The sequence below is a fragment of the Caretta caretta genome, chromosome 4, assembly GCF_965140235.1.
Source record: "Caretta caretta isolate rCarCar2 chromosome 4, rCarCar1.hap1, whole genome shotgun sequence".
Lineage (NCBI taxonomy): Eukaryota > Metazoa > Chordata > Testudines > Cheloniidae > Caretta > Caretta caretta.
The window spans coordinates 35,377,789-35,398,545 of NC_134209.1; the positions used below are offsets into that span (position 1 = coordinate 35,377,789).

The 20,757-nt window shown below is 41.2% G+C and overlaps 1 protein-coding gene across 4 annotated transcripts in view; it reads right to left on the bottom strand.

Moving 5' to 3' along the window:
* Window positions 1–20,757, bottom strand: part of UNC5C (unc-5 netrin receptor C) — a 349,485-nt gene that overhangs the window by 47,006 nt on the left and 281,722 nt on the right. For 2 of the 4 annotated variants that reach the window (XR_012668038.1, XM_075127533.1), the window contains exons 8-11: window positions 7,536–7,553; window positions 4,189–4,245; window positions 2,248–2,439; window positions 597–941 (exon numbers count right to left, since the gene is read on the bottom strand). Coding sequence is in view for 3 of the 4 variants with exons in the window: in XM_075127533.1 (XP_074983634.1) it covers window positions 597–941; window positions 2,248–2,439; window positions 4,189–4,245; window positions 7,536–7,553 (612 nt within the window). In the remaining variant the exon portion in view is untranslated. The remainder of the gene's footprint in view (window positions 1–596; window positions 942–2,247; window positions 2,440–4,188; window positions 4,246–7,535; window positions 7,554–20,757) is intronic. The other 2 variants (XM_048847236.2, XM_048847237.2) reach the window with 2 other exon arrangements.

A 20,757-nucleotide genomic window follows, 5' to 3' on the forward strand; every position in this document is an offset into this window, starting at 1 on the left:
TGCAGTTCCTGAAAAGCTTCTAAGAAAGAAATATGAAAAAGACACACTTAATGTCCAGGTTTCCTTTGCCATGTAATCTCTGTTAGGCAAACTATTCAATCACCTGCAGAAAATTAGTATTCTGCTGTCTTGATTCAGCATTGCACGGTCTGCAGTACACTGGAACTGGAACAACTGATTTGTTTTCTAATTAATTTGTCCTTTTTATGTACGATAACAAAAGTGAGTCTTTCTGGCTTGAAGTTGGGTTGTTTGGATTTTTGGGCGGATCTATATGAAAGGAAAAGGTCAAGGATGCTGAATCCCACTTCACACAGGGAAGTTCTGAGGTCTAAGGAAGGAAGTGGTCACAGTCTTCTGATTTGTTGTTAAAGAAGACCAGGACTTTTGGGAAAGGATACGTGAAATAGCTGAGTTAAACCTGAATGGAAAAAAAAATGCTGTTTGAGCTAAACACAAAAAAGGCAGATTCCAAGCAGTGACCTTGTTTTTTCTGCCGAAAAGAACAGATAGAAGGCATTGCTTAAAACCACCAAACCACCACCACTTTTGAAATCTCACTCGGTACCTCTGAAGCTGATATGTGCAGTACTTACCTGAACTGGGAATAATCAGGTGACCCCCAAGGGAGTTGAAGGTGCCAAAAGCAGTGCATGATGGGTCTGTTTGCCGAGCAAGACTCTGGTTCTTCACATTCAGGGTCTCGTTTTCCAGCAGAGACTGAGTTACCTGTGGGGATAACTTGGATGAGAAGTCAGACAGGTCGTCCTGGGGAGTGACTGCACTCGAGGTACTATAGACCTTGATCTTCAGGTTGGGCAGTGGATCAAGGATTGGAGAGTTGGTCATTGGGATTTTATCAGAGACATCATGCAAGGCGTAGACAGGACCTCTGTACATGGCTGCAGCAGATGTGAGGTCTGGTGGCACTGCCAGGAGATCTGTGTTAGAAATGAGAAAAAACAACACAGTGTTACCCACGGCTGTATCCCCATCGCTGAGGACTTCCTTCTGCGTGAAGATTTAGTGGTTCCATTCTATTCGTGTCTTCATACTGAAGGGAATGATGAGCAAAGCCCTAACGGACTGACATTCTTCTCCTTTTGTATCCATCCACACGTCTCCAGGGGTTTACATAGGCCCTATCGCTATAGAATCTAATTGCTGCACAAACCTGAAGTGCAACCCTACTCCAAGGATTTTTAACATGTATTCTTTTCCAGTCTGCACTCTGACTTCAAATATGACACGCCAGGCTTCAGTACAAAAGACTCACTATGACAAAACCAGTTGTATTAATTAATGGTCCTTCCATAAATGCTAAGTATGAGAATCATTAACCTATTTATTCAACTAGTCCAAAGACAGAATGATAGAAAGAAGAGATAGAAAAGACCGATGGGGTCATCTTCCTCGTCACCCATAGCCAATGCAGGATTGTCACCAGTGGTATGTTGTACAGTGCCTTCTACAGCTTAGCTTTAAACAAATCCTTGGCAAAGGAAGTGCTGCTCCTGCTAATGTTCCATTTTTACAACTCTACTAGCCGGTTTTACTTTTTTCTTGATGTAACTTTAATACACAAAGAATGACATCAAAAGCCAGAAGTTTCAGCCCAAATAATGTGTAGCTTCCAAGAGCCAGTCTTGGCTTTGTGTGTGTTCATTTCCTGTCCGATGATGTCTGCAAATAATTATGCTATTATTAACTGGTGACAGACATTTTGACCATTATATTATGTTTTCCACCCACTGAACCTTGCGCCTTGTTTACACAGAGCAATGTTTCATCTCTGAGTAGTAAATACCTCTCACACCTCTCTCCATGCAGTCAGAGAGGTCACAGTAAATATGATTATCAGACAGTAAAATGGGAAATATAATGTGATGGAATTACTTTAGTAGAGTATTATTCTAAGACATGGTAGAGTGAATCCTGTTTCTGTTGTAGCCAATGATGTATTTGTCACTGACTTATATACAAACCCTTATTTCTTCGTGTCTCTGTGTGTCTCTCTCACTCTTTTTCTCCTGAAGTTTATACTCCTTTGTTTCATGCTCTAGAGTAGGTCTGAAAAATCCCAGCGTAAGTTTTAGCACTTGACTATAAGAAACAAATGAGCATAACCTTTCTTTTTTCTATGAAGGGACAACTAGCATCTAGCAAATATAATTCATACAACCCTGAAGACCATTTCCTTACGGCATCTGCCTGAATTGATCTACGTGAAATGAAATGACAACTAACCTTGTCTTGCAGCCTTGATGTTAACGGGTTGGAATCCGCCATTTAGTGCTGAGGAGTCTATAATATCTGACTCAAAGTCACGGTGGTTCTTCCGGTACACAAACAGTGCCACAATCACTGAAATAGCCAGGCACACGATTACAGCTATCACAATGCCAACGTAGAGAGCTACGTCATCTGAGTCAGGAGCAGCTGGAGGGACAAAAGGATGAAACATTGTTCAGCGGTATCTGGTCACAGGAATTTCCAATAATATACATCCATATCACTGTCATTTCCTTCAGACATTTGTTACCTTTTTTATAGCTTAACTGAAAATCCACCTCCAAAGCTGTATAACAGGGCTGTTCCCTTTCAGTGGAAAAATTATCCTAGATTTTTCTTAGCTATTTTCTCATGCTTTATATAGCTATCTATCTAGTAACTAGGCAGCATAACAAACCATTTATAACTAGACTTATAAAGCAAATTTAGCTAAACGGGCTATAACACCATAGCAATTCCTGGTGAAAAATTCAATGTTAATTTAGTGGTACATTGGATAACAAAAAGGTTTTTTACTTCATGTCTTACTTTAAAAATAAAAGGCCACTTTTTGTGGACACGCCTGACATGTCCTGATAATGTGTGTGTACTGAGTTAGAATATTCTTCTAAGTGTAATATTCCAAGTCATTAGTTTCTTTCCAGAGCATGTCCTACCTCCCCCTACACCCCATTTGAGACAAAAATCCTGCAAAAACAGAGCAAAACAAATGCTGAGATCTCATTAGTGGAATGAGACAAACGCTTGGACAAATGCTGAAGCAAGCACCGTTTACTGAAAGCAAAATTCAACGAGGAATACCGTAATTTACAAAAGGCAGCCAAATTCACTGTAGGTCTCCTTTGGGAACAAGGCCTGCCCATGAGATTTTTGCTATCTGTTTCTACCATAACTTTGGAGCTAATCCCAGGGTAATACCTAGCACCACTTTCTACCAGATATGTTTCCAAAAGGCCTGAATACATGATCAAAAATTGATGTATTGTGTGTGTCGCGAAATATTCCACTGTTAGAGGAAGCATACAGAGCGAAGAAACTGCAAACAGATCAAATCTTTCTCGTGCACCATTTTGGTTTAATTTAGAGCATGTGAAAGAATTTTTTTGTTCTCTGCTTTCCCAAGGTGTAAGCCAGTCTCCCTTGCAGGTGAGATATGGCAGATGTTGAAAGGGACTCATTAAACTATCTGCTCTTAGCTATTATGTATTCTTAAAATCTCCATTGTTCAAAATGCAACCCACTTTTGTCCATCAACAGGTTCTCAGGAAGCAGAATTCTGAGTTCCAGCCTGAAGATGCTATATCTCCTCCATATTCTCTCTCTCTTTTTAACCAAACATTTATAATAATTTCATATTTGACAGTTTCCTACTCCTCCTTAGATATGAATAGGCTTCTCCCTTTCATTTCTGGCTTTCAAGCACCAGTTAATCCCCTTTCCTTTATCCATCTATTAATGACGACAGTCATCATGCCACACGAGCCGACTGCAATGTTGTTGTAGTCATGTCAGTCCTAGGATATGAGAGAGACAAGGTGGGTGAGGTAATATCTTCTATTGGACCATTGTCTGTTGGTGGAAGAGACAAGCTTTCAAGCTAAATAGACTTGAAGTCTGAAGAAGAGTTCTGTGTAGCTGGAAACCTTGTCTCTTCCACCCACAGAAGTTGGTCCAATAAAAGATATGAACTCACCGACTTTATTTCTCTCACGTGAGTTTATTGGCAATTATAACACTGCCACTCCTTCCCTCCCAGTAAGCAAGCAGGATGCAACTCACGCTGTACATTAGGCCCCTCTTTCCCGATGCACATGTATCGGGGCTACAAGTAAACCTTGAACCAAATAACAGCATCTCATCAGTAACCAGAAACATAAAATCAAACATTAAACTTACAAGAAAATCCATATTCATTCTGGGTTCTCTGTTCAGTTGAAATAGGATAAATGAAACCTTAAAAAGAAAGAAATTAAACAAAAATGGGAACAAAATTAAATTAATGAAGGGAACCAAAAAAAGGAAAGCATGAAAAATGGTTTAATTAAAAAAAAAAAAAGAAGAAGGAAAAGAAATCCATGGTACTTTACAATTCTGATTCAGCACAGAATTATGATTTTGTATCTCCTGTCTGCTCCAGAGCCTCACTAAGAATTAATAAGTAGGCAGATTGAATTTCAGAGCCAAAATCGGTCTCGAGTCACTAACTTTGGAGTGCTTAAAGTCTTTCTTTTATTGAGCATAAACTCTAATGGATCTAATTTATTTCAGACATCAAGCATCATTAGCATATGGAAAGTCTTTTTTCCCTACCCCTGCCATATGGTTTAATTCCCAGGACATTTTCAGTCAGGCTCTAAACAGGTTTTTTATTTAATTATAGTGGCTTGCTGTTGGTCTAATAGAGCTAAAGGAGACTTGTCGTCATTGGTCAGAGGTTAAATACCCATTTGCTGGGCAAAGCCCATACAGAAAACCCTCTTTCTGGATTTCCTTGGAATTATTTTATCCTATCTCTAATAGGAATCCAATAGGAATTCCACAGGGTGCAAGCAAATTGAACTGGAAACTGAATGTGTTCGATTTGAAATCATTATAAAATCAATAGAGGACCTGGGGTCAGAAAGTTATTTATTTTAAATCTTTGAAGGCATAGTGTAATATTGATAAAATCGTAACATAATTCAGTTTTATTCCAAAACAGATCAACAGTAACAGTATCTCTTTCTTTCTTTTATTCCCTTTCCAGCTCCTACAATAATATAGTAGCACTTTTTCTCTTCCAGTTGCTCTAGCTGGTTTGCGTCATAACCCTATGAAGTAGGCATTTATTTTATTCCCTTTTTACCAGTGCAGAAAATGCGTCAGAGGGTCCAAGACTGCTCCCATGGAAGTCAATCATGTCTGGAGAGGTAAATGACATGCCCCAGGCAACAGAGGGAATCATTGTCAGAGCTGAAGTGAGAACTCCAGAGGGCCTGACTCCCTTTCCTGTGCTCAGGCTGTGACACTTTTAAAGCCATACTATAAAAATACCAAGTGTTTATGAAAGCTAACTACCTGTCCCATAACGATGTAATTAACTGAAACACTAGAGGCAAGCAGAGGTATTCTTTATGACAGAAGTGCTTTGCTGCAGCGCCATGGGACAGCATTATGCTTTACTTCCCAGCAATGATTCCAGGCTTGTGCTTACTTTTATAAATATTACATTCCTCACGCATTTGTATGATTCCTTGAGGCAGGTTTGCCTGTTTGCATTTTTAACATGCGTGCTTGATCTTTAGTAATAATTGTTTCTCTCCCGTACTAGTGAACTCAGAACACTGGAGTTTAGGACATGAAAAGAATGTAAGGAGAGAAGAGAGACAAGGTGGGTGAGTTAATATCTTGTATTGAACCAACTTCTGTTGGTGAGAGAGACAAACTTTTGAGCTTCCAAAGAGCTCTTCTTAAGGAGAGAAGTCAGGCAAGCAACTGCTGAAAGTCTGGGGCAGTGAGAGCACAGTTAGTCAGTCCCTGGTTGGGAAACCATCAGTTCATGCTCGTGTTTGAAGCTGCACCAGTGTCACCATGCAATATGTAAATTTCAGGGATTTGGTGGAAACCTGAAGACATCTTGGTCTATTGTGGGGAGGTGATACAGAACTGAATTTGCTCTCAATGACACTGGTGTAACATCAGTGGAATTGCTCGGGATTTATTAAACTCAGTGAGAGAAGAATTCGGTCTTAGATGTCCTCCCTGCTGGAGACAAAGATGCCTTCTGGAATCCAGCCAATAGATGGAGCTATAACAGGAAAATTCCCTGAAAGCCAAAAAAATGATGTCGCATTAAAGGGGAACTGAGCAGCTGTTTTTCGTTTTGTTTTAACCTGGCAAGTTTTGAGTTCAGGGTCCTGTGTTACCCTTACTATGGTTGATGAGATATAGTAACTACCACGCAAAAGAGATCAAATAGCTGCAGAACTTGCACTATTCTAGGTGTTCCTGATAGCATCATCTGTGGTTGGGGAAACACAGCAACCTGAATTCATGTCTTCGTGGGTAAGTAAGCACAGAGATGATTTTAAATATTCTGGGTCAAATTTATCCTGATGTGACTACACCATAGATTTCTATTTGTTAAAAATATGTATTTGCAACTTCTAACTCTATACACACTCTGCTACTGATTAATTTAAAACAGTAGAACTTTTATGAAAAGGCAGCTACATAATACTGGCATCCTCTTATCCAGAAGATCTGCTTTATGGGAGTATTGAAAGTCCTATCTATTTACTTAAATGGAAAAAATTAAGCTTTACTACTTGCTAGGCCTGCTAGCCTTTCAAAGCCAATGCAGCGAAGACAAAGCAGCTGGATTCTATTCCCTCCTGTGCATCAGCGACTGAACTGGTTACTACACTCCCATCAGCTGCATCTGTGCACACCCACATTGGCTTGCACAGGTGCCAGTGAAGGCATAATTTAGGCCTGCAGAATTTTCATTCTTGTTTATGACGTTTATTCCAGGCTTGACTTTCAGAGTGCAGGTTGAATTTTGCAGAACAATTGAGCATAGCTGGTTTGGAAATCGTTGAGAGATAATAAGCATGGAGCCCTCCCGTGCCATTTTTACAGAGTCACGATTCAAAGTAAAACTGCACTTTTAAACAGCTTTAAAAAAAAAGAGCTTTTCCGTTCACTTTTAAAAAAGGGAGAGAATTCAAATGGCAGAGAGAAGCAGAAGGCTCGAGGACACACTCTGATGACGGTGGCAGTGGGGGATATCAGATTATTGCCACCCTCCCAGAATGACAACATGGGTATCTCTTTAGACTGTTGGTTTTCATGTTGGCCCATCTGATCCCACTCTCAGACAACGAGCAAGGACATTCTCTTCAGATAATGAGGCAAACCCGCTGAGATTAGTACCTGTGATAATGAAAAATGGCTTCCCTCCCATCTTCAGAGAGAGTGCTATGCAAAATAATATCCCCCCACCCCCAACCGGTTGTATCAGTAGTGCTGTTTGCCAAGTACCTAAGGGACTTCTACTGGTATTATGAAAATTGTAAATGAGGGGAACTAAGAAAGGTGCTGTTAACAGGCTTTGACTCTCCTGCTGGTGCTGCTGACTCATGCATTGAACAGCTGGTTTCACAGTCAGTAACTTGCTTTGAGGAAAGTAACTTAAGCCTCTTCACATGGCTTGTTATAAAATGTAACATTTCCAAAGGTTCTCTTGGTGCTTTGTTGTTTACCTCTTGTGTGCGTTACTGCTGGAAGAATAAAAATATGAATAATTGTACCTTACACTTACATAGGGCCTTCCATCTGAAGATCTCAGATGCTTTGCAAAGTGAGGTATTTATTATTCCCATTTTACATACAGAAAATAGTAACACAGAGAGATTAATTGACTAGCCCAAAGTCACACACGGTGAGTCAGTCAGAGGCCATGTCTACACACTGAAATTGCACTAATGCAACTAAATTCATTTCTAAATTGATTTAATTAAATTGGTGCAACTCCCCTGAGTTTGCAGCCTGCTCCACCCCCAGTTTTTGTACCAGTAGATCTATTTTAGTGGAAGTGATGAAGGGTGAGCTTTTTTTTTTTTTTTAAACCTGAAACAGTTATAAAGGTGCCTTATACCATAATAATTTATTTCCTTTCCCCTACAGGAATAGCAATACTGATATAAACATCCTTTATACTGATATAATCCACTAGGGGGTTGTACTGGTCTAGTTAACTTTTGTGCGTAGAAAGACCTTTGACTGCCTTATATCCACTGAGACTAATTAAATTTCAATATCAGTCATTCTGAAACCGATGTAAGGGGTTGCGCAGATTTAACTAAATAGATTTAGAAACTGATTTAATTAAATCAGTGCAATTGGTAATGTAGATATGCTCCAAAAGTCAGAAATAGAACCCAAGTATCCTGACTCCCTTTCTCCTGCTCTGACCTCCAGGAAGTAGATTCATGCCAAAGTAATAGGTAAATGACACCAAGGTGTAACTAAGTTGACAAAATTTCTGGACGTGTGGTACCCTGGCAGCCTGACTTTGTGGGAAGGTAGTAGAATTAATAAGCAGAGAGAGAATTTCTCTTCATGTGGCAAAAAGTCCCCTAAAATAATTTACCTGCAGAGGAGAAGAAAAGTCCACTCCATGCAAAAGATACTTTGGCTTTTTTTAAATTAATTATTAATTACTATTATTATTAAGAGATGGGTTATTTGGGGAATGGAAACATTCATCAGTTTGAAAGCTAATTATGCAAAAAGTTATGACACTCATCCTTTTTCAAAATTTCCAGAGATGTCCATAGTAGCCAACCTAGCATTTCTGAATTTTTGGTCTACACTAATCATTACTGGGATGTGGACTTATATACTACTACATCATGTTACATCCTTTGTCACGTCAAGATTAAACTACTGCAGTCTACATGGAGCTATAGTTTAAGACCATTTGGAAACTACAGCTGGTGCAAAACTCAGCAGCCCACTTGCTAAATAGATATCTCTTTGCAAGCATATTAACTTTTGCTCTATTATTAAATATTAATTAATTATTATTATTATTTATTTGCATTGCAGTACCACCTGGGAGCCCCCGTCATGGGTCAGGACCCCACTGTGCCAGTCTCTGTACAAACACAAAACAAAAAGAGGACCCCCTGCCCTAACGTATGCTGTATGAACTGCACTAGCTGTCTACTGGTTCAGGGATTGATTCTGAGCTGTAGATTTTTATCTATGCCACCCGAAAACTACTTGAGACATTACCTATCTAGGAGACGGCCTCTCTCCCCATGGTATAAAACAAGTAAGACTGCTGGGAGCACCTTTGGAACTTTCTTCACTGTTTGGTCCATAATAGAATTTTTAACTTCCAGGGAATATTGCAAGGCCCATCTTTTCTCCCTTCCCCGCAGGGAGTTGGGTGAGGCTGGGGAGTGGTTGGGGGAGCACTCCTTGGTGATTTTGTTAATGGGTCTTATTAAATATTTGTTATATTTATGCTGCTGCCAGGATAATTCTGTCTGCAGGTAATTGCTAGGGTCCCTTTTTTTATGAGATGTATTTTAAGAGTTCTCATGGTCACCCAGAGCTTATGATCGGCACTTTTAATTTGTATAGCACAAACCTGAATAAATCAAGTATCCAAGATCTATCTGTTCACTTTAATGCACTCTATCTGAATCTGTCATGAGCCATCTTTAAACTGCAGAAGCTCTGTACTTTACCTTACACACAAGGCTTCAAATGTAACCTGTGGTCATAAAGTTATGCCGTCCATTTAAAAATCCAGCCACACTGTCTGTCTCCAATGCCCTCATGTGGCAGTGAACTCAACAGATGGATTTATAAGTTGATGTAACAGTATTTCCTTTTCTGGACTCCAGAGTTACTGCCCTTTAATCTCATCAAGGGTGGAGAAGAGAAATGTGAGCATTTAATCCCTGCTCTTTCTTTCTCTGCTTTGACACAGTAATGCAGAATTGTAAATGGAGGAGTAATATGTCATTACTGATAGGTCAATGCATTCTGAATCATGAAGGTGTAATGGACACATTTTCGAACCAAGGTACTTAAACACAACAACTGAAGTCCAAATATGGTCACTCAAATCAGCACTTAAGTAACGAAAAATGGGCATGTAGGCAGGGGTGAAAGTAAGTCGAGTGACTTACCGGGACTCTGGGGCCAGCTCTGGCCCCCAGAAGGGGCGGGACCTAGGGCAGAAGGGACAGGGTTGAGGGGGTCAGAGCCAGCCCCAGCCCACCCTGTAAGGTAAGTGCCCCCCGCACTGGGGTAGCAGCAGCAGCCCGGGGCTCCAGGGGCTATTTAAAGGGCCCAGGGCTCCCCTCTTCTACTGCCCTGGCCCTTTAAATAGCCACCGGAAGCGGTGGGGCTCCAGTGGCTATTTAAAGGGCCCGGGTGGTAGAAGCAGGGGAGCCTCAGGCTCTATAAATAGCTGCCAAATCCCTGCAGCCGCTACCCCAGGGCTCCAGCAGCAGGGCTCTGGAGGCAATTTAAATTGCCCCCTGGGGAAGCCAGGCTGCCCCAGTACGGTGCACCGGCTCTTGCTGGTACGCTGTACCGGGGCATGCCGACTTACTTTCACCTCTGCATGTAGATACATAACTTCCAATTTCAGTGTCTAAGGGCAGGATTTGATATTCTCTTAAGGCACCCACATATGAAAATTGGTTCCAATCTTTGAATACTACTCAGGAAAGCATGTATTATGTGGTTTCTCATAGGAATGCATATAGTATAGTAGGCTATTGCCCACTATAAAGGTTGCTTTCAGCTTTCATTCAAATCTCCTTGTCCAGTGTGTCTCAATTTTTGAGGGGCTGACATTTTCTGCACTTGGTCTCAGCCCAGAAAATTCCTTTGAAAAGTTGGAGGAAATTCAGATTCAGAATCAGTGTTTTCTTTCCTTTGACTTCAGTGGCATCTGAATCAGGCCCTTGGGTTTTTGGTGTGTGGCATTGTTGCTGTTGGAGTGACACATATTTACCCTTATTTTAAAGATGTTTCAGTTAAGGATACCCTGCTACTTCCAAGCTCAGCAAGCTCAACAGTAGTATCTTCCTTCCTTCCTTTAAAGTGACACTGTCAACCAAAATTATCAGCGCCAATTTATATTTTGTAAAATCTTAAACCCATAGGAATGCTTCCATAAACATTTTTTTTTAAATTCCAACGGGAAGAGCTGTCAAAACACTATAAACACAGCCCTGCAGTAATCGCAATCCCACTGCCGTAGGATTGAACCCAGACCACTAATGCTGTTTCTGCCCCATATGCCAATCTAAACCTTCATTGACTGTGGCGAGTTTGTTCATTAATGCAAACATGAGGTGACAGACCAAGTCTAGTGCTCAAAGACTAGGAGCCTGCAAAAGCTGAAGGTGCCCCAACAGCGTTAACTCAGCCACACTGCACACGTGCATGCACGTGTGGTCTGAATGCAGGTCTACTTTCCTGGTTAAATATAAGTGGTAATATAGTACTGTTGGCTATTAATGGATACAATTAAATGTGCAAAGTGGTTGAATTAATACTGACGCAGCAGCATGAACACTTGAAATTTCCTTCCTTTAAGTGCTGCATGTATAACCCAAGCGTATCCAGCCAACACAATTCTCTGCTGGAGTAATGCCAGCGACTCTTCTACCAAGGGAGGGTTGCCCATGATCTCAGTCTTCCTCTAAAAGGGGGACTCTGAATTGCGTGGTCATGCAAGCAACGTACTCACGGAAGATGTGGGTATTTTCTTTCCTTTTTCAGATTTTGTATTTTATTTTCTGTTATGGTAAAGCAGAAAAGTAAAATATTCTCCTAAAATCAGTAATTAATCTGCAATTATATATACAAATTAAAATAAGCTATTAAAAAGAATTCTTAGAAACTTAAACACTACTACATCAAGCTTTAACCTTTCTCTATGAAATCAAAGGCGTGATGAGAGCTGTAATATACCTACACAGAAACAAACTGTTGCTTTGTTTTCTCCGTTTTTCTTTTTGGCCTTTATCTGTTTGCTTTAGTAGAAAGGGTACTGAATGAAAGCATTAGAAAAGGGATTGGTGTCCCTGCTATAAATCGGCTGGAAAGCCATGGTTAAGGTTGCACATAAATTAATGTTTGACACTAAAACACATCCTGTATTAAGAAATAAAATACAGGAGCAATAAACTCTCAGAGTCACATTTCTGCAGCTAGGGATCCTGCAGTGCAAAGCTGCACTGTCCTAGCAGGGTCCCTTGAGGCTTTATGCAGTACAGCCATTGCAGGGTCATATAGCCAGTGTGGCACCTTGCAACTGTCTGCAAAGTGTGCTCCTTCCCTCATGCACTGAGGCGGGGAAGAAGAGGGGCCACGGCATACCTGCATCTAAGGTTGTTCAAAAAATGGTATGATGTTAAGCTGTATTTGAAAAATGGTACGAGACCAAGTAATAAAAGACTGTGGGCCACTTTCTTGGGTGTGCCAGGACTCTGCTCAGTACACTTCAGAGGGATGGTGGACAAAGGTGGATTTTTGTCCTCTTGATCCTGGGGGGCAATCTGGCTGCAATGGCTCTATTAGGCCCTCTGACCATTATGCCAGTTAGAGCTAGCGTAATCCAGCTATGCTCCTTTGCAGTCCAGCACACACCCATCATTTCCCCTTCGTCAGGGTGGGGAGAAAACAGGAGGGAGTATTGTATACCAGCACAGAGATTCTCCCACATTATGAGACTCCTCAGCTTCCCCCTTTAGGGCTTGTCTCCATCTCTCTGTAACACTAGAGTGACCATGGAGACATTAGTGGAGATAAACATCTGGCTCTGCACATGCACAAGAGGGCAGAGTTAAGGGTATGAGGGCATCTTTAAAAGTAATAATATATTCTGACTTTGAGTGCTCTCTTAATGCTCTCCTAACATAGGTTTCCTATGGAATAAATAATACCTATAGTAAGAATAATCTGCAGCTTCTCTTACAATAGCAGTTCATAAACTTTTCCCTTCCCTGCTGCTTCCCAGCAGCAATAGCACATAAACGGATGATGTGATCTCTACAAGGGCATCATATTCTTTTTGTGGTGAAAAAAAGTCTCTAGAGTTCCTAAAAGCCAACCATAAGAAATATGTCCAGGCTCTTTCTATTACTAAGACACTTGCTGTTATATAGAAAGCCTTTTATGTCTGCGCTAATGATGTCAAAGGTCAGATGTGACATCAGACATCCGAGAGATAGTTCATCTTCCTCTGAAGGTCTAATTATTGACAAGTTTTGGGGTGAGCCAACAGCATGGGGTTTGAGGTTTCATGAATTTCTCCTACTACTTACTCATTTGTTGACTCTGGCTTTAACTGTGAGTGTCTCTCCCCTTGGTGGTGAAGGGAAGATTATGATACTCCATAGTTATGGCTGCAACTGTGTTTTCATTATAAATTAGATTTCTGACCCTTCATTAAAATCCTTAGAAAGGTCCTATCACTTTTAAGTACACACATCACATGTAGGTGTGGGGAAGTGGGTGGAAGGGAAGAATAACTTTTTGCTAAAATTTGCTGTGAATTAGCCGAGGCAATTCTGACATTTAGGAGATTAATAGGTAAGTGGTTTGCCCTTTTGGCTAATTCTTATTACATATTTTGGGGGTCATATCTCAAAATCCCAAAGGCCTAGACACTTTAAATTGGGTTTGCAGAGCACAGACACACGTGCCTAGGATTGCAATCATTTGAGTTTTCATATGAAACTGACAATTCTTGGAGTTTGCTTTGCTTTGCCACTATAGTGTGGTCAGGAGCTGAAGTGGTGAAGGGGAGTGTCCAAGCAGAGATGAGTGGCAGATGGCTCGGCAAAAGAAATGAAATTTGAAGAGGGATTTGAAAGAGGAGAATGAGATGCTCGTCCTTGCTGGAGAAGAGGCTCTTCCTGGCACAGGAGGAGGATATTCAGGCAGCTGTTTGGCAACATGCACCCGACTAAACAGCTCTATAAACACAGAATAATTCTTTTATTCTAGTTTTCTTACTTCCTACTCCAAGAGCTCCAATGACTTCAGAATTAGTGGCTGAACATTATGTTTATTTGAGATTTCTTAAATTACTCAACTACAAACTGCTTCCTCCAGTACAAGAGTTCACTGAGTTATGTCCCTTCGGTCTTGCTGCTGTGGTTTAATCTTTGGGTTGAGCATGGGGCTGGGAATCAAGAGACTGGAATGACTCTGACACTGACTTGCTGTTTGACCCATGGCAAGTCATGTAACCTTTCTGTGCCTTGCTAAGCCAAGTGAAGTGGGAATAGTGATACTTACCCATCTCTGTAAGGGGCTTTGAAATCTATGGTTGAACTAAGCACTATGTATTATCATTATGTTGTTATTAGGGCTCTACCAAATTCACTGCCATGAAAAACGTGTCATGGACCATGAAATCTGGTCTCTTGTGTGCTTTTACCCTATACTATACAGATTTCATGGGGGAGAGACCAGCATTTCTCAAATTAGGGGTCCTGACCCAAAAGGGAGTTAGGGGGACTGTGGTATTGCCACCCTTTCTTCTGCGCTGCCTTCAGAGCTGGGCAGCTGGAAAGTGGCGGCTGCTGACTGAGGGTCCAGCTCTGCAGGCAGCAGCACACAAGTAAGGGTGGCAATACCATACCGTGCCATCCTTCCTTCTGCCCTGCTGCTGGCAGCAGCTCTGCCTTCAGAGCTGGGATCCCGGCCAACAGCTGCTGCTCTCCAGCTGCCCAGCTCTGAAGGCAGCGCCGCCGCCAGCAGCAGCACAGAAGGAAGGACAGTTACACATACAATAACCCTGCGACCTCCTCCCACAACTCCTTTTTGTGTCAGCACCCCTACAATTCAACACCATGAAATTTCAGATTAAAATCGCTGAAATCATGACATTTATGATTTTTAAAATCCTATGACCATGAAATTGACCAAAATGGACTGTGAACTTGGTAGGGCCCTAGTTATGCTGTTTCTCTACCTGGGTCTGCATCAACAAGACATCTATTATTAGTTTACATGTCTCTCTCTTCATCTAAGCGGAGAGGATCTTTTATTATTAGATATCATCATTATTAGGCAGGAGGTGTGAGGGAAGAATAAAGGAGAAAAGAAGAGAAGAGATACGGAATTTACAATGATTAAAAATATATATAGGAACAGTGTTTGGGATTTCTTTCATATATGCATGCTTCTATGCTGAATATTAACTGACGTTTTCAATGCAGTCCAAAGGTTTTAGAAAGAATATTTTCTCTTAAAATTAATGGAGAGGTATAGTGCTCTAGTAGATGAGGCACAGAATTGGGAATCAGGAGTCCTGGGTCCTATCCCCAGCTCTGCCACTGGCCAGCTGTGGGACCTTGGGCAAGTCACTTCATGTCTCTGTTTCCCCTTTTGCCTTTTGTCTATTGAGATCGTAAGCTGTTCGAGGCAGGGATTGTTTCTCACTAGGTGTTTGTACAGAGCCTAGCACAGAGGAACCATGTTCTGAATTGGGACCTTTTTGCATTAATGTAATACAAACAATAGTAAGAAGATGTGTCCAAACTCAGAGTGCTCTGAAAAACTCACCCATTGTTTATTAGCAGGTTAAACAAACAGAATTGTAGATCTGGATGAATTTTATATCAAATAACAAATAGAAATCCTCCCCCCAGGAATGGATTGGAAGAAAAGGATGAGAGGATCCTGTAAATTAAAGCAACTCCTCCTGAAAGAGCTCAGCAAGCCTGGCAAGGTGGATATATTAGTATGCGGAGAGACTGAACATATTAAAAGTTGTTTCTCGCCCCACATGCTTTTAATAAAGGATTTCCTTTCATTCTTTTACACACACACACTAGCTTCTGTTGTGAGCTCCCTTGAGACAACTTTGCTTCCCTCCTTGATTCTGAAAAACATTCCCTTACTCTTCACACACTGAACTGCTCAGAAGTTCTCTAGGTTCTCATCAGGTTACTCTGGGCTACAATTCTTCACAGTACCCCTCCTTTTAAAACAAACCAAAAAGGGAAACAAATGCTTATTTCGTCAGAAGATTCTGGGGTATTACATTGAACAAGCAGCACGTGTGCGGAATATGTATGTTCCAGCAAGAAACTGCTGCAACAGAAAGCACAGCAGACATTAATACTAGGTTAACCTTTCTTCCTTCTCAAGAAGCAACTTACGTAATAGATGCCTGGCAGGATAACGTGGACAAATGTGATGTGTTAACCTTCTAATACATAAAGATGACAAATAATATACTCCTCTGAAACTGACATTACTATTATTAAAACAATGAATAACACGGAATATTTTGAATGTCAATAGAGCCTTGCAGGCAAGGATCTCAAAGCATTGTGATATTTAACCTACTCTCTATGCTTCAAATAGGAAATGTTGCAAATGTGGTGGTAAATAATTTAACTACTGTGGGTGGTGCCAGTTTTTATTACACACACAATATATGATGTTGCTGAGGGCTTATTAATGCCATTACAATAAATTATAAAATTATTGTAAAGACTCCAGCTAGGAGATACAGTATATTTGGAGGCTTACAGTAGTAACAGTTGTCCTAAATTTTCACTGCAGTTACTTTTCTTTTTCAATCTGCCTCCTGTCTCTCTGCAGGCATGCTAGTTTAATACTTATTCATTCTTTCATGTTAAGGGAAAAATACTAGCTACTGAATAGGACTGTGTGTGTACACTAGCAAGATCATTAGTCTGAATAAACATGACAGTGCAGTTGCACCAGAAATGCCACGGTTAGCGGTAAGCAGAAACTACAGATTTGGGTGTAAAATACTGTAATTACAAGGGATGGGGAAGGCTCCACACTTTTCATCCCCACACAGAAATCGATAGCGGTACTGACTGCTGCTCTGTGTTGGAGTAGGGGCAGTCTGATGAAAGCGCTTATTGATTTGCTCAAGTGATGTTAGTGTAGTGAATAATAGACTGGAAGAGAAAGGGCTTGTAAATTAGACTGATTCAATCCAATATTTCTTGGGATATCTCTTTTATATATATATATTTTTTACAAGTGAGTTTCTGTCAAAGGAATGGGTTAGTCGCTCCTGCTATGAGAAGCTATTTAATAATTCTTAGATCTTCACGTTACTATATTTAATTGATAAACCATCAGTTTTTGATGAAGACCGATTCTGGGAAGGAAGGGAGAAACTGCTCTAATGGGTAGAATCTGCATACCATGCAATTAAGCAGCCAACCAAGTAGAAATGAGAAAAGGATCCAAGCGCACAGAGGGCTTGATCTTGGGTCCCTTGGCTCTTATCCATGTGCGCACAAGGGAAAGCTGCTGGGAATTCTTTGAAAGTTGTGACCTGGATTCAAAGGCCTCCGAGTTATGAAAAATTCTAATTCCAACTCAATCCAGCTGAAAATCTAATAATCCGTAATGAATTTCAGTGTGTTCCAGGAATGAAAAGGGTCCTGTGTTCCTCCCTAGCTCAGCACACAGATGTACTAAGAGTTCATCTGGAGGAACCCAATCCCACAGAGAAGTAAAAATAAAAGTGTTCTGAATGGATTTACATAAATTGAGAAAGAGAAAGAATAGCAGGCACAGAGCTATAAAGTATGGCAAATCAATCTATTCAGGAGTGATAGATCATGGAGCAAGATTGTAAGTTTTACAGGTATATGAACCCCATAAGTATAAAGACATTACCATTTAATTCCAACTCTGAGGGACAATCTCAACGCTTGGAGCTAAGGAGATCAATATGCAACTGCATATTTTTCATTTCCTCCCACCCTCCATATACATATAAAAATGCAGAGTGGGATTCACATTAGCATCACCCTCTCTCCTTTTGAAGATCTGTGCTTTACTCCCAGCAGTCACTTCCGCAAATAAAATGCAATATACCATCTACATAAAAATGGGATCCCTACAGGGCTTTTATTCTCCAGCAGCATTATAAATTTGTTTTCATGAGATTTCTGCTTAAATGACTCTGCTTATGCATATACCCAAAGATGACACATACCTGTCTAAATATAATCTGGTAATAAAGAGGTCTTTAGAGTGGAGGTGGTTTCTTTTCTTGCTAATTTACCATAATGGCTCATCCACACCACTGGAGCTAAGGATACATTAGCTTCCCTGCTACAAACCCATATTTTCAGGATGTAATATAACTTTACTTTAGCATGACTTTTTTTTACTTTTAGAGAAAAGTTCAGCTTCTCTCTTCCCTCCCCCACAAAAATAAAAATGGAAAAATTACAGCTGGTTTCGTGCAGCCGTCACTCAAAGCATCAAAACTCAAATGAAAGATGTGGCCATGTGGATGAGTTGGTTTTTGGTTAACCTGGAAAACTGAAGGAAAATTCGTGTTTTGAGATTGGATAGCTCAGGGTTTCAATGCAGAACCTTCTACGTCTCGGTCACTTGTTCAAATCTAGCCCTGTTTGGTAGTGACTGAAAATCATTGCATACTAGCTAATGGCATTTCTGTGGCCTATTTGAACATAAAACTGTGAACATACAACCACTATACAGATACAACTGAAGCGCCTTGGGTGACGGAGAGCTGCAGCCAGGTGGAGAACTGGAAAGCAGTATAGTACAATGCAGAGAAGTGGAAGACGACAAATTTTGGCAAAGGCCATTGGAACCAACCACTGTTTTTATGAAAAGTTCAGTGGATCTTTAATGGACCAACAGTGCAGATAGGACCTCCATTTTTAATGTATCATCTGAAAGACTCAATGTGATGGTTCAGTTCCTTGGTGTCAAATTCACAAAAAAAAACCCCAACAACATAACCCTGGACAATAATTGGGAACCTCTTGGCAGTCATAGTGGAGTAGCCAACACCAGGATGGTCCTGAAGACTGAACTCTCCTCTGAGTTTTAGAGGCTGAGGCACACTGGAAGGTCAGTGTGTTGAAACTTGTGCTGTTGCCGGCGCTGTACCTGTTCTGTGAACAGACAGCTTCAGTCTCCAGCACTATCAGTCTGGCACTAAATTCATTTAAATATAAAAAAGGAACAAGGTAATGTACCGAGAACCAATTTTGTGTGTGCAAATGAACAAGTGCCAAAGGCCTAAGGTCTGCTTTACCAGGTTGATTTTTTTAAGATGTTGGTTTTGAACTATAAAAGCTCTATCAGTCCAGAGACCCATTTATCCGTGAGACTCTCTCTCCCTGTGACCATCAGAGACACTGGGCTGGAGCCTCATTGGTATCAGAGAGAGAGAGAGGGGTCAACAGGCAGGGTATTCTCTGGTAGGTCACCAAGCCTTTTCAACTCAATTCTCCTTATGGTCCGAAACTGCCCGAGTTTGTTCACCTTCACGGAGAGTTGCAACACCGATCTTAACTTCCTGGCCCATAAGAAGATGGGCCTAGCAATGATGATGATATGGGACACTGGTGGGGCTGTGTGGGGAGGTCAATTCATTTTGTTCTATTTATGTTCCTGGGAGTTTGTTTGATCCGGGGTAACAGGTGTGTCATTTGATTAATACATTGGATTTTTTAAAAGACTAGTCCAGGGCACCCAGAGCATTGGATGGGTGCTTGTTTATGGCAGAGCTGTAAATATCCAAATGAATAACTAAACAATAGGCTCTCTCTTCAAGTGATACTGTCCTGGATATAGAATCCTAAATCTACACTACACAAAGGGGCAAATCCTGCCTCCTCTTGTGTGGATGGGAAGGGCCCTGGATTCAGAGAGACTGATACACTCCTACTGCACACCTTTATGACATAGACCCTCAGCTTCCACATTGCTGCATATAAGGGTGAGGAGTGGTAGCTTTAGAGAGAGCTCTAGATCCAAGCTACTGTATCCACTAGCCGTTTCCCCCAAAGAGAGAGGGTACAAGAGTTGCAGAGACTACTGCATCCCTGTGGACTAAGAGGGAAGAGTATTTTGCTCAAACCTCAGAGGAGATGCCCTGCAGCAAGTCTGTTTACATGATCTTGGCACAAGAAACAGCATTTTCCCATAAAGGAGTTAATTTATTCTGCAGGTGTCTCTAGCTAGTGTGTAATTATATCTACTGTAGACTAGATTACGCCTGGCATCTGTGTGGGTGCACAGTTGGGGAAGAACAATGGAAGGAGCCTTCTTCCCTCCCGCAAGCACTCTACATGTGGGCCAAGGACAATCTAAGTCCTTGCAGTTGGGAGAGGTCAGAGGCTGCTCCCTCCTGGCCCCTGGGAGGGTGTAAAATTACTCCACTGAAAGCCATAAGAGGACATAGCGTGGAGAACTGGGAAATATCTGTGTTGTTTTTTTATGTATATGGTGCATTATAACGTTTATAGGAGGCTACTTGATATGGAGTTAGATCAGAAGAGGTTGTTAGAGGGACCAAGCAGGAAAGGCAAAACAATAACACAGATAAAAGTCCTTGAGGAAACAATGGGGAAGATGTTAACTGGATTATACCCCTGATCAGGCTCCAATCAAGCTAGAATGGTTTACTCTTCCCAAGGCTAAATCTAGGATTAAAAAAGGGTACAAAACCATTATAGGACCCTAGGCCAAGAAAAGGGTGGGGAATTGATTTTGTTGAGAGAGGTTGCTCAGTGAATGCCAGTGAGCACCAACAGGGATGCAAGCAGACACCCAGACTGTCAGTGAGTCAGGGTCTGCAGCTAGCAGGCTGTAGCTTGGCCCCCAAGAGAACAGAGGATATCAAGGCTAAGTCATATCTACCTAGGGCCCTGAGGGGAATGCCAAGTGTAGGTAAGACCTTGTGCCTACAGGTCTCTCTGTTGTTTTAAATCCATTTCTCTGAGTGCTGTGAACTTTTTGGCAAAAAAAAAAAAATCATCCTTTGTCATGAAAAAGCTGCTTCTGTGTCACTGCATAATATTACTGTCCACCAACTCCTGAAGGAAAGTCTTACAGGTGCTATGCCCATCAAGCCTGCAAGGTGTCAACTTTACCAACCAGATGGGCATA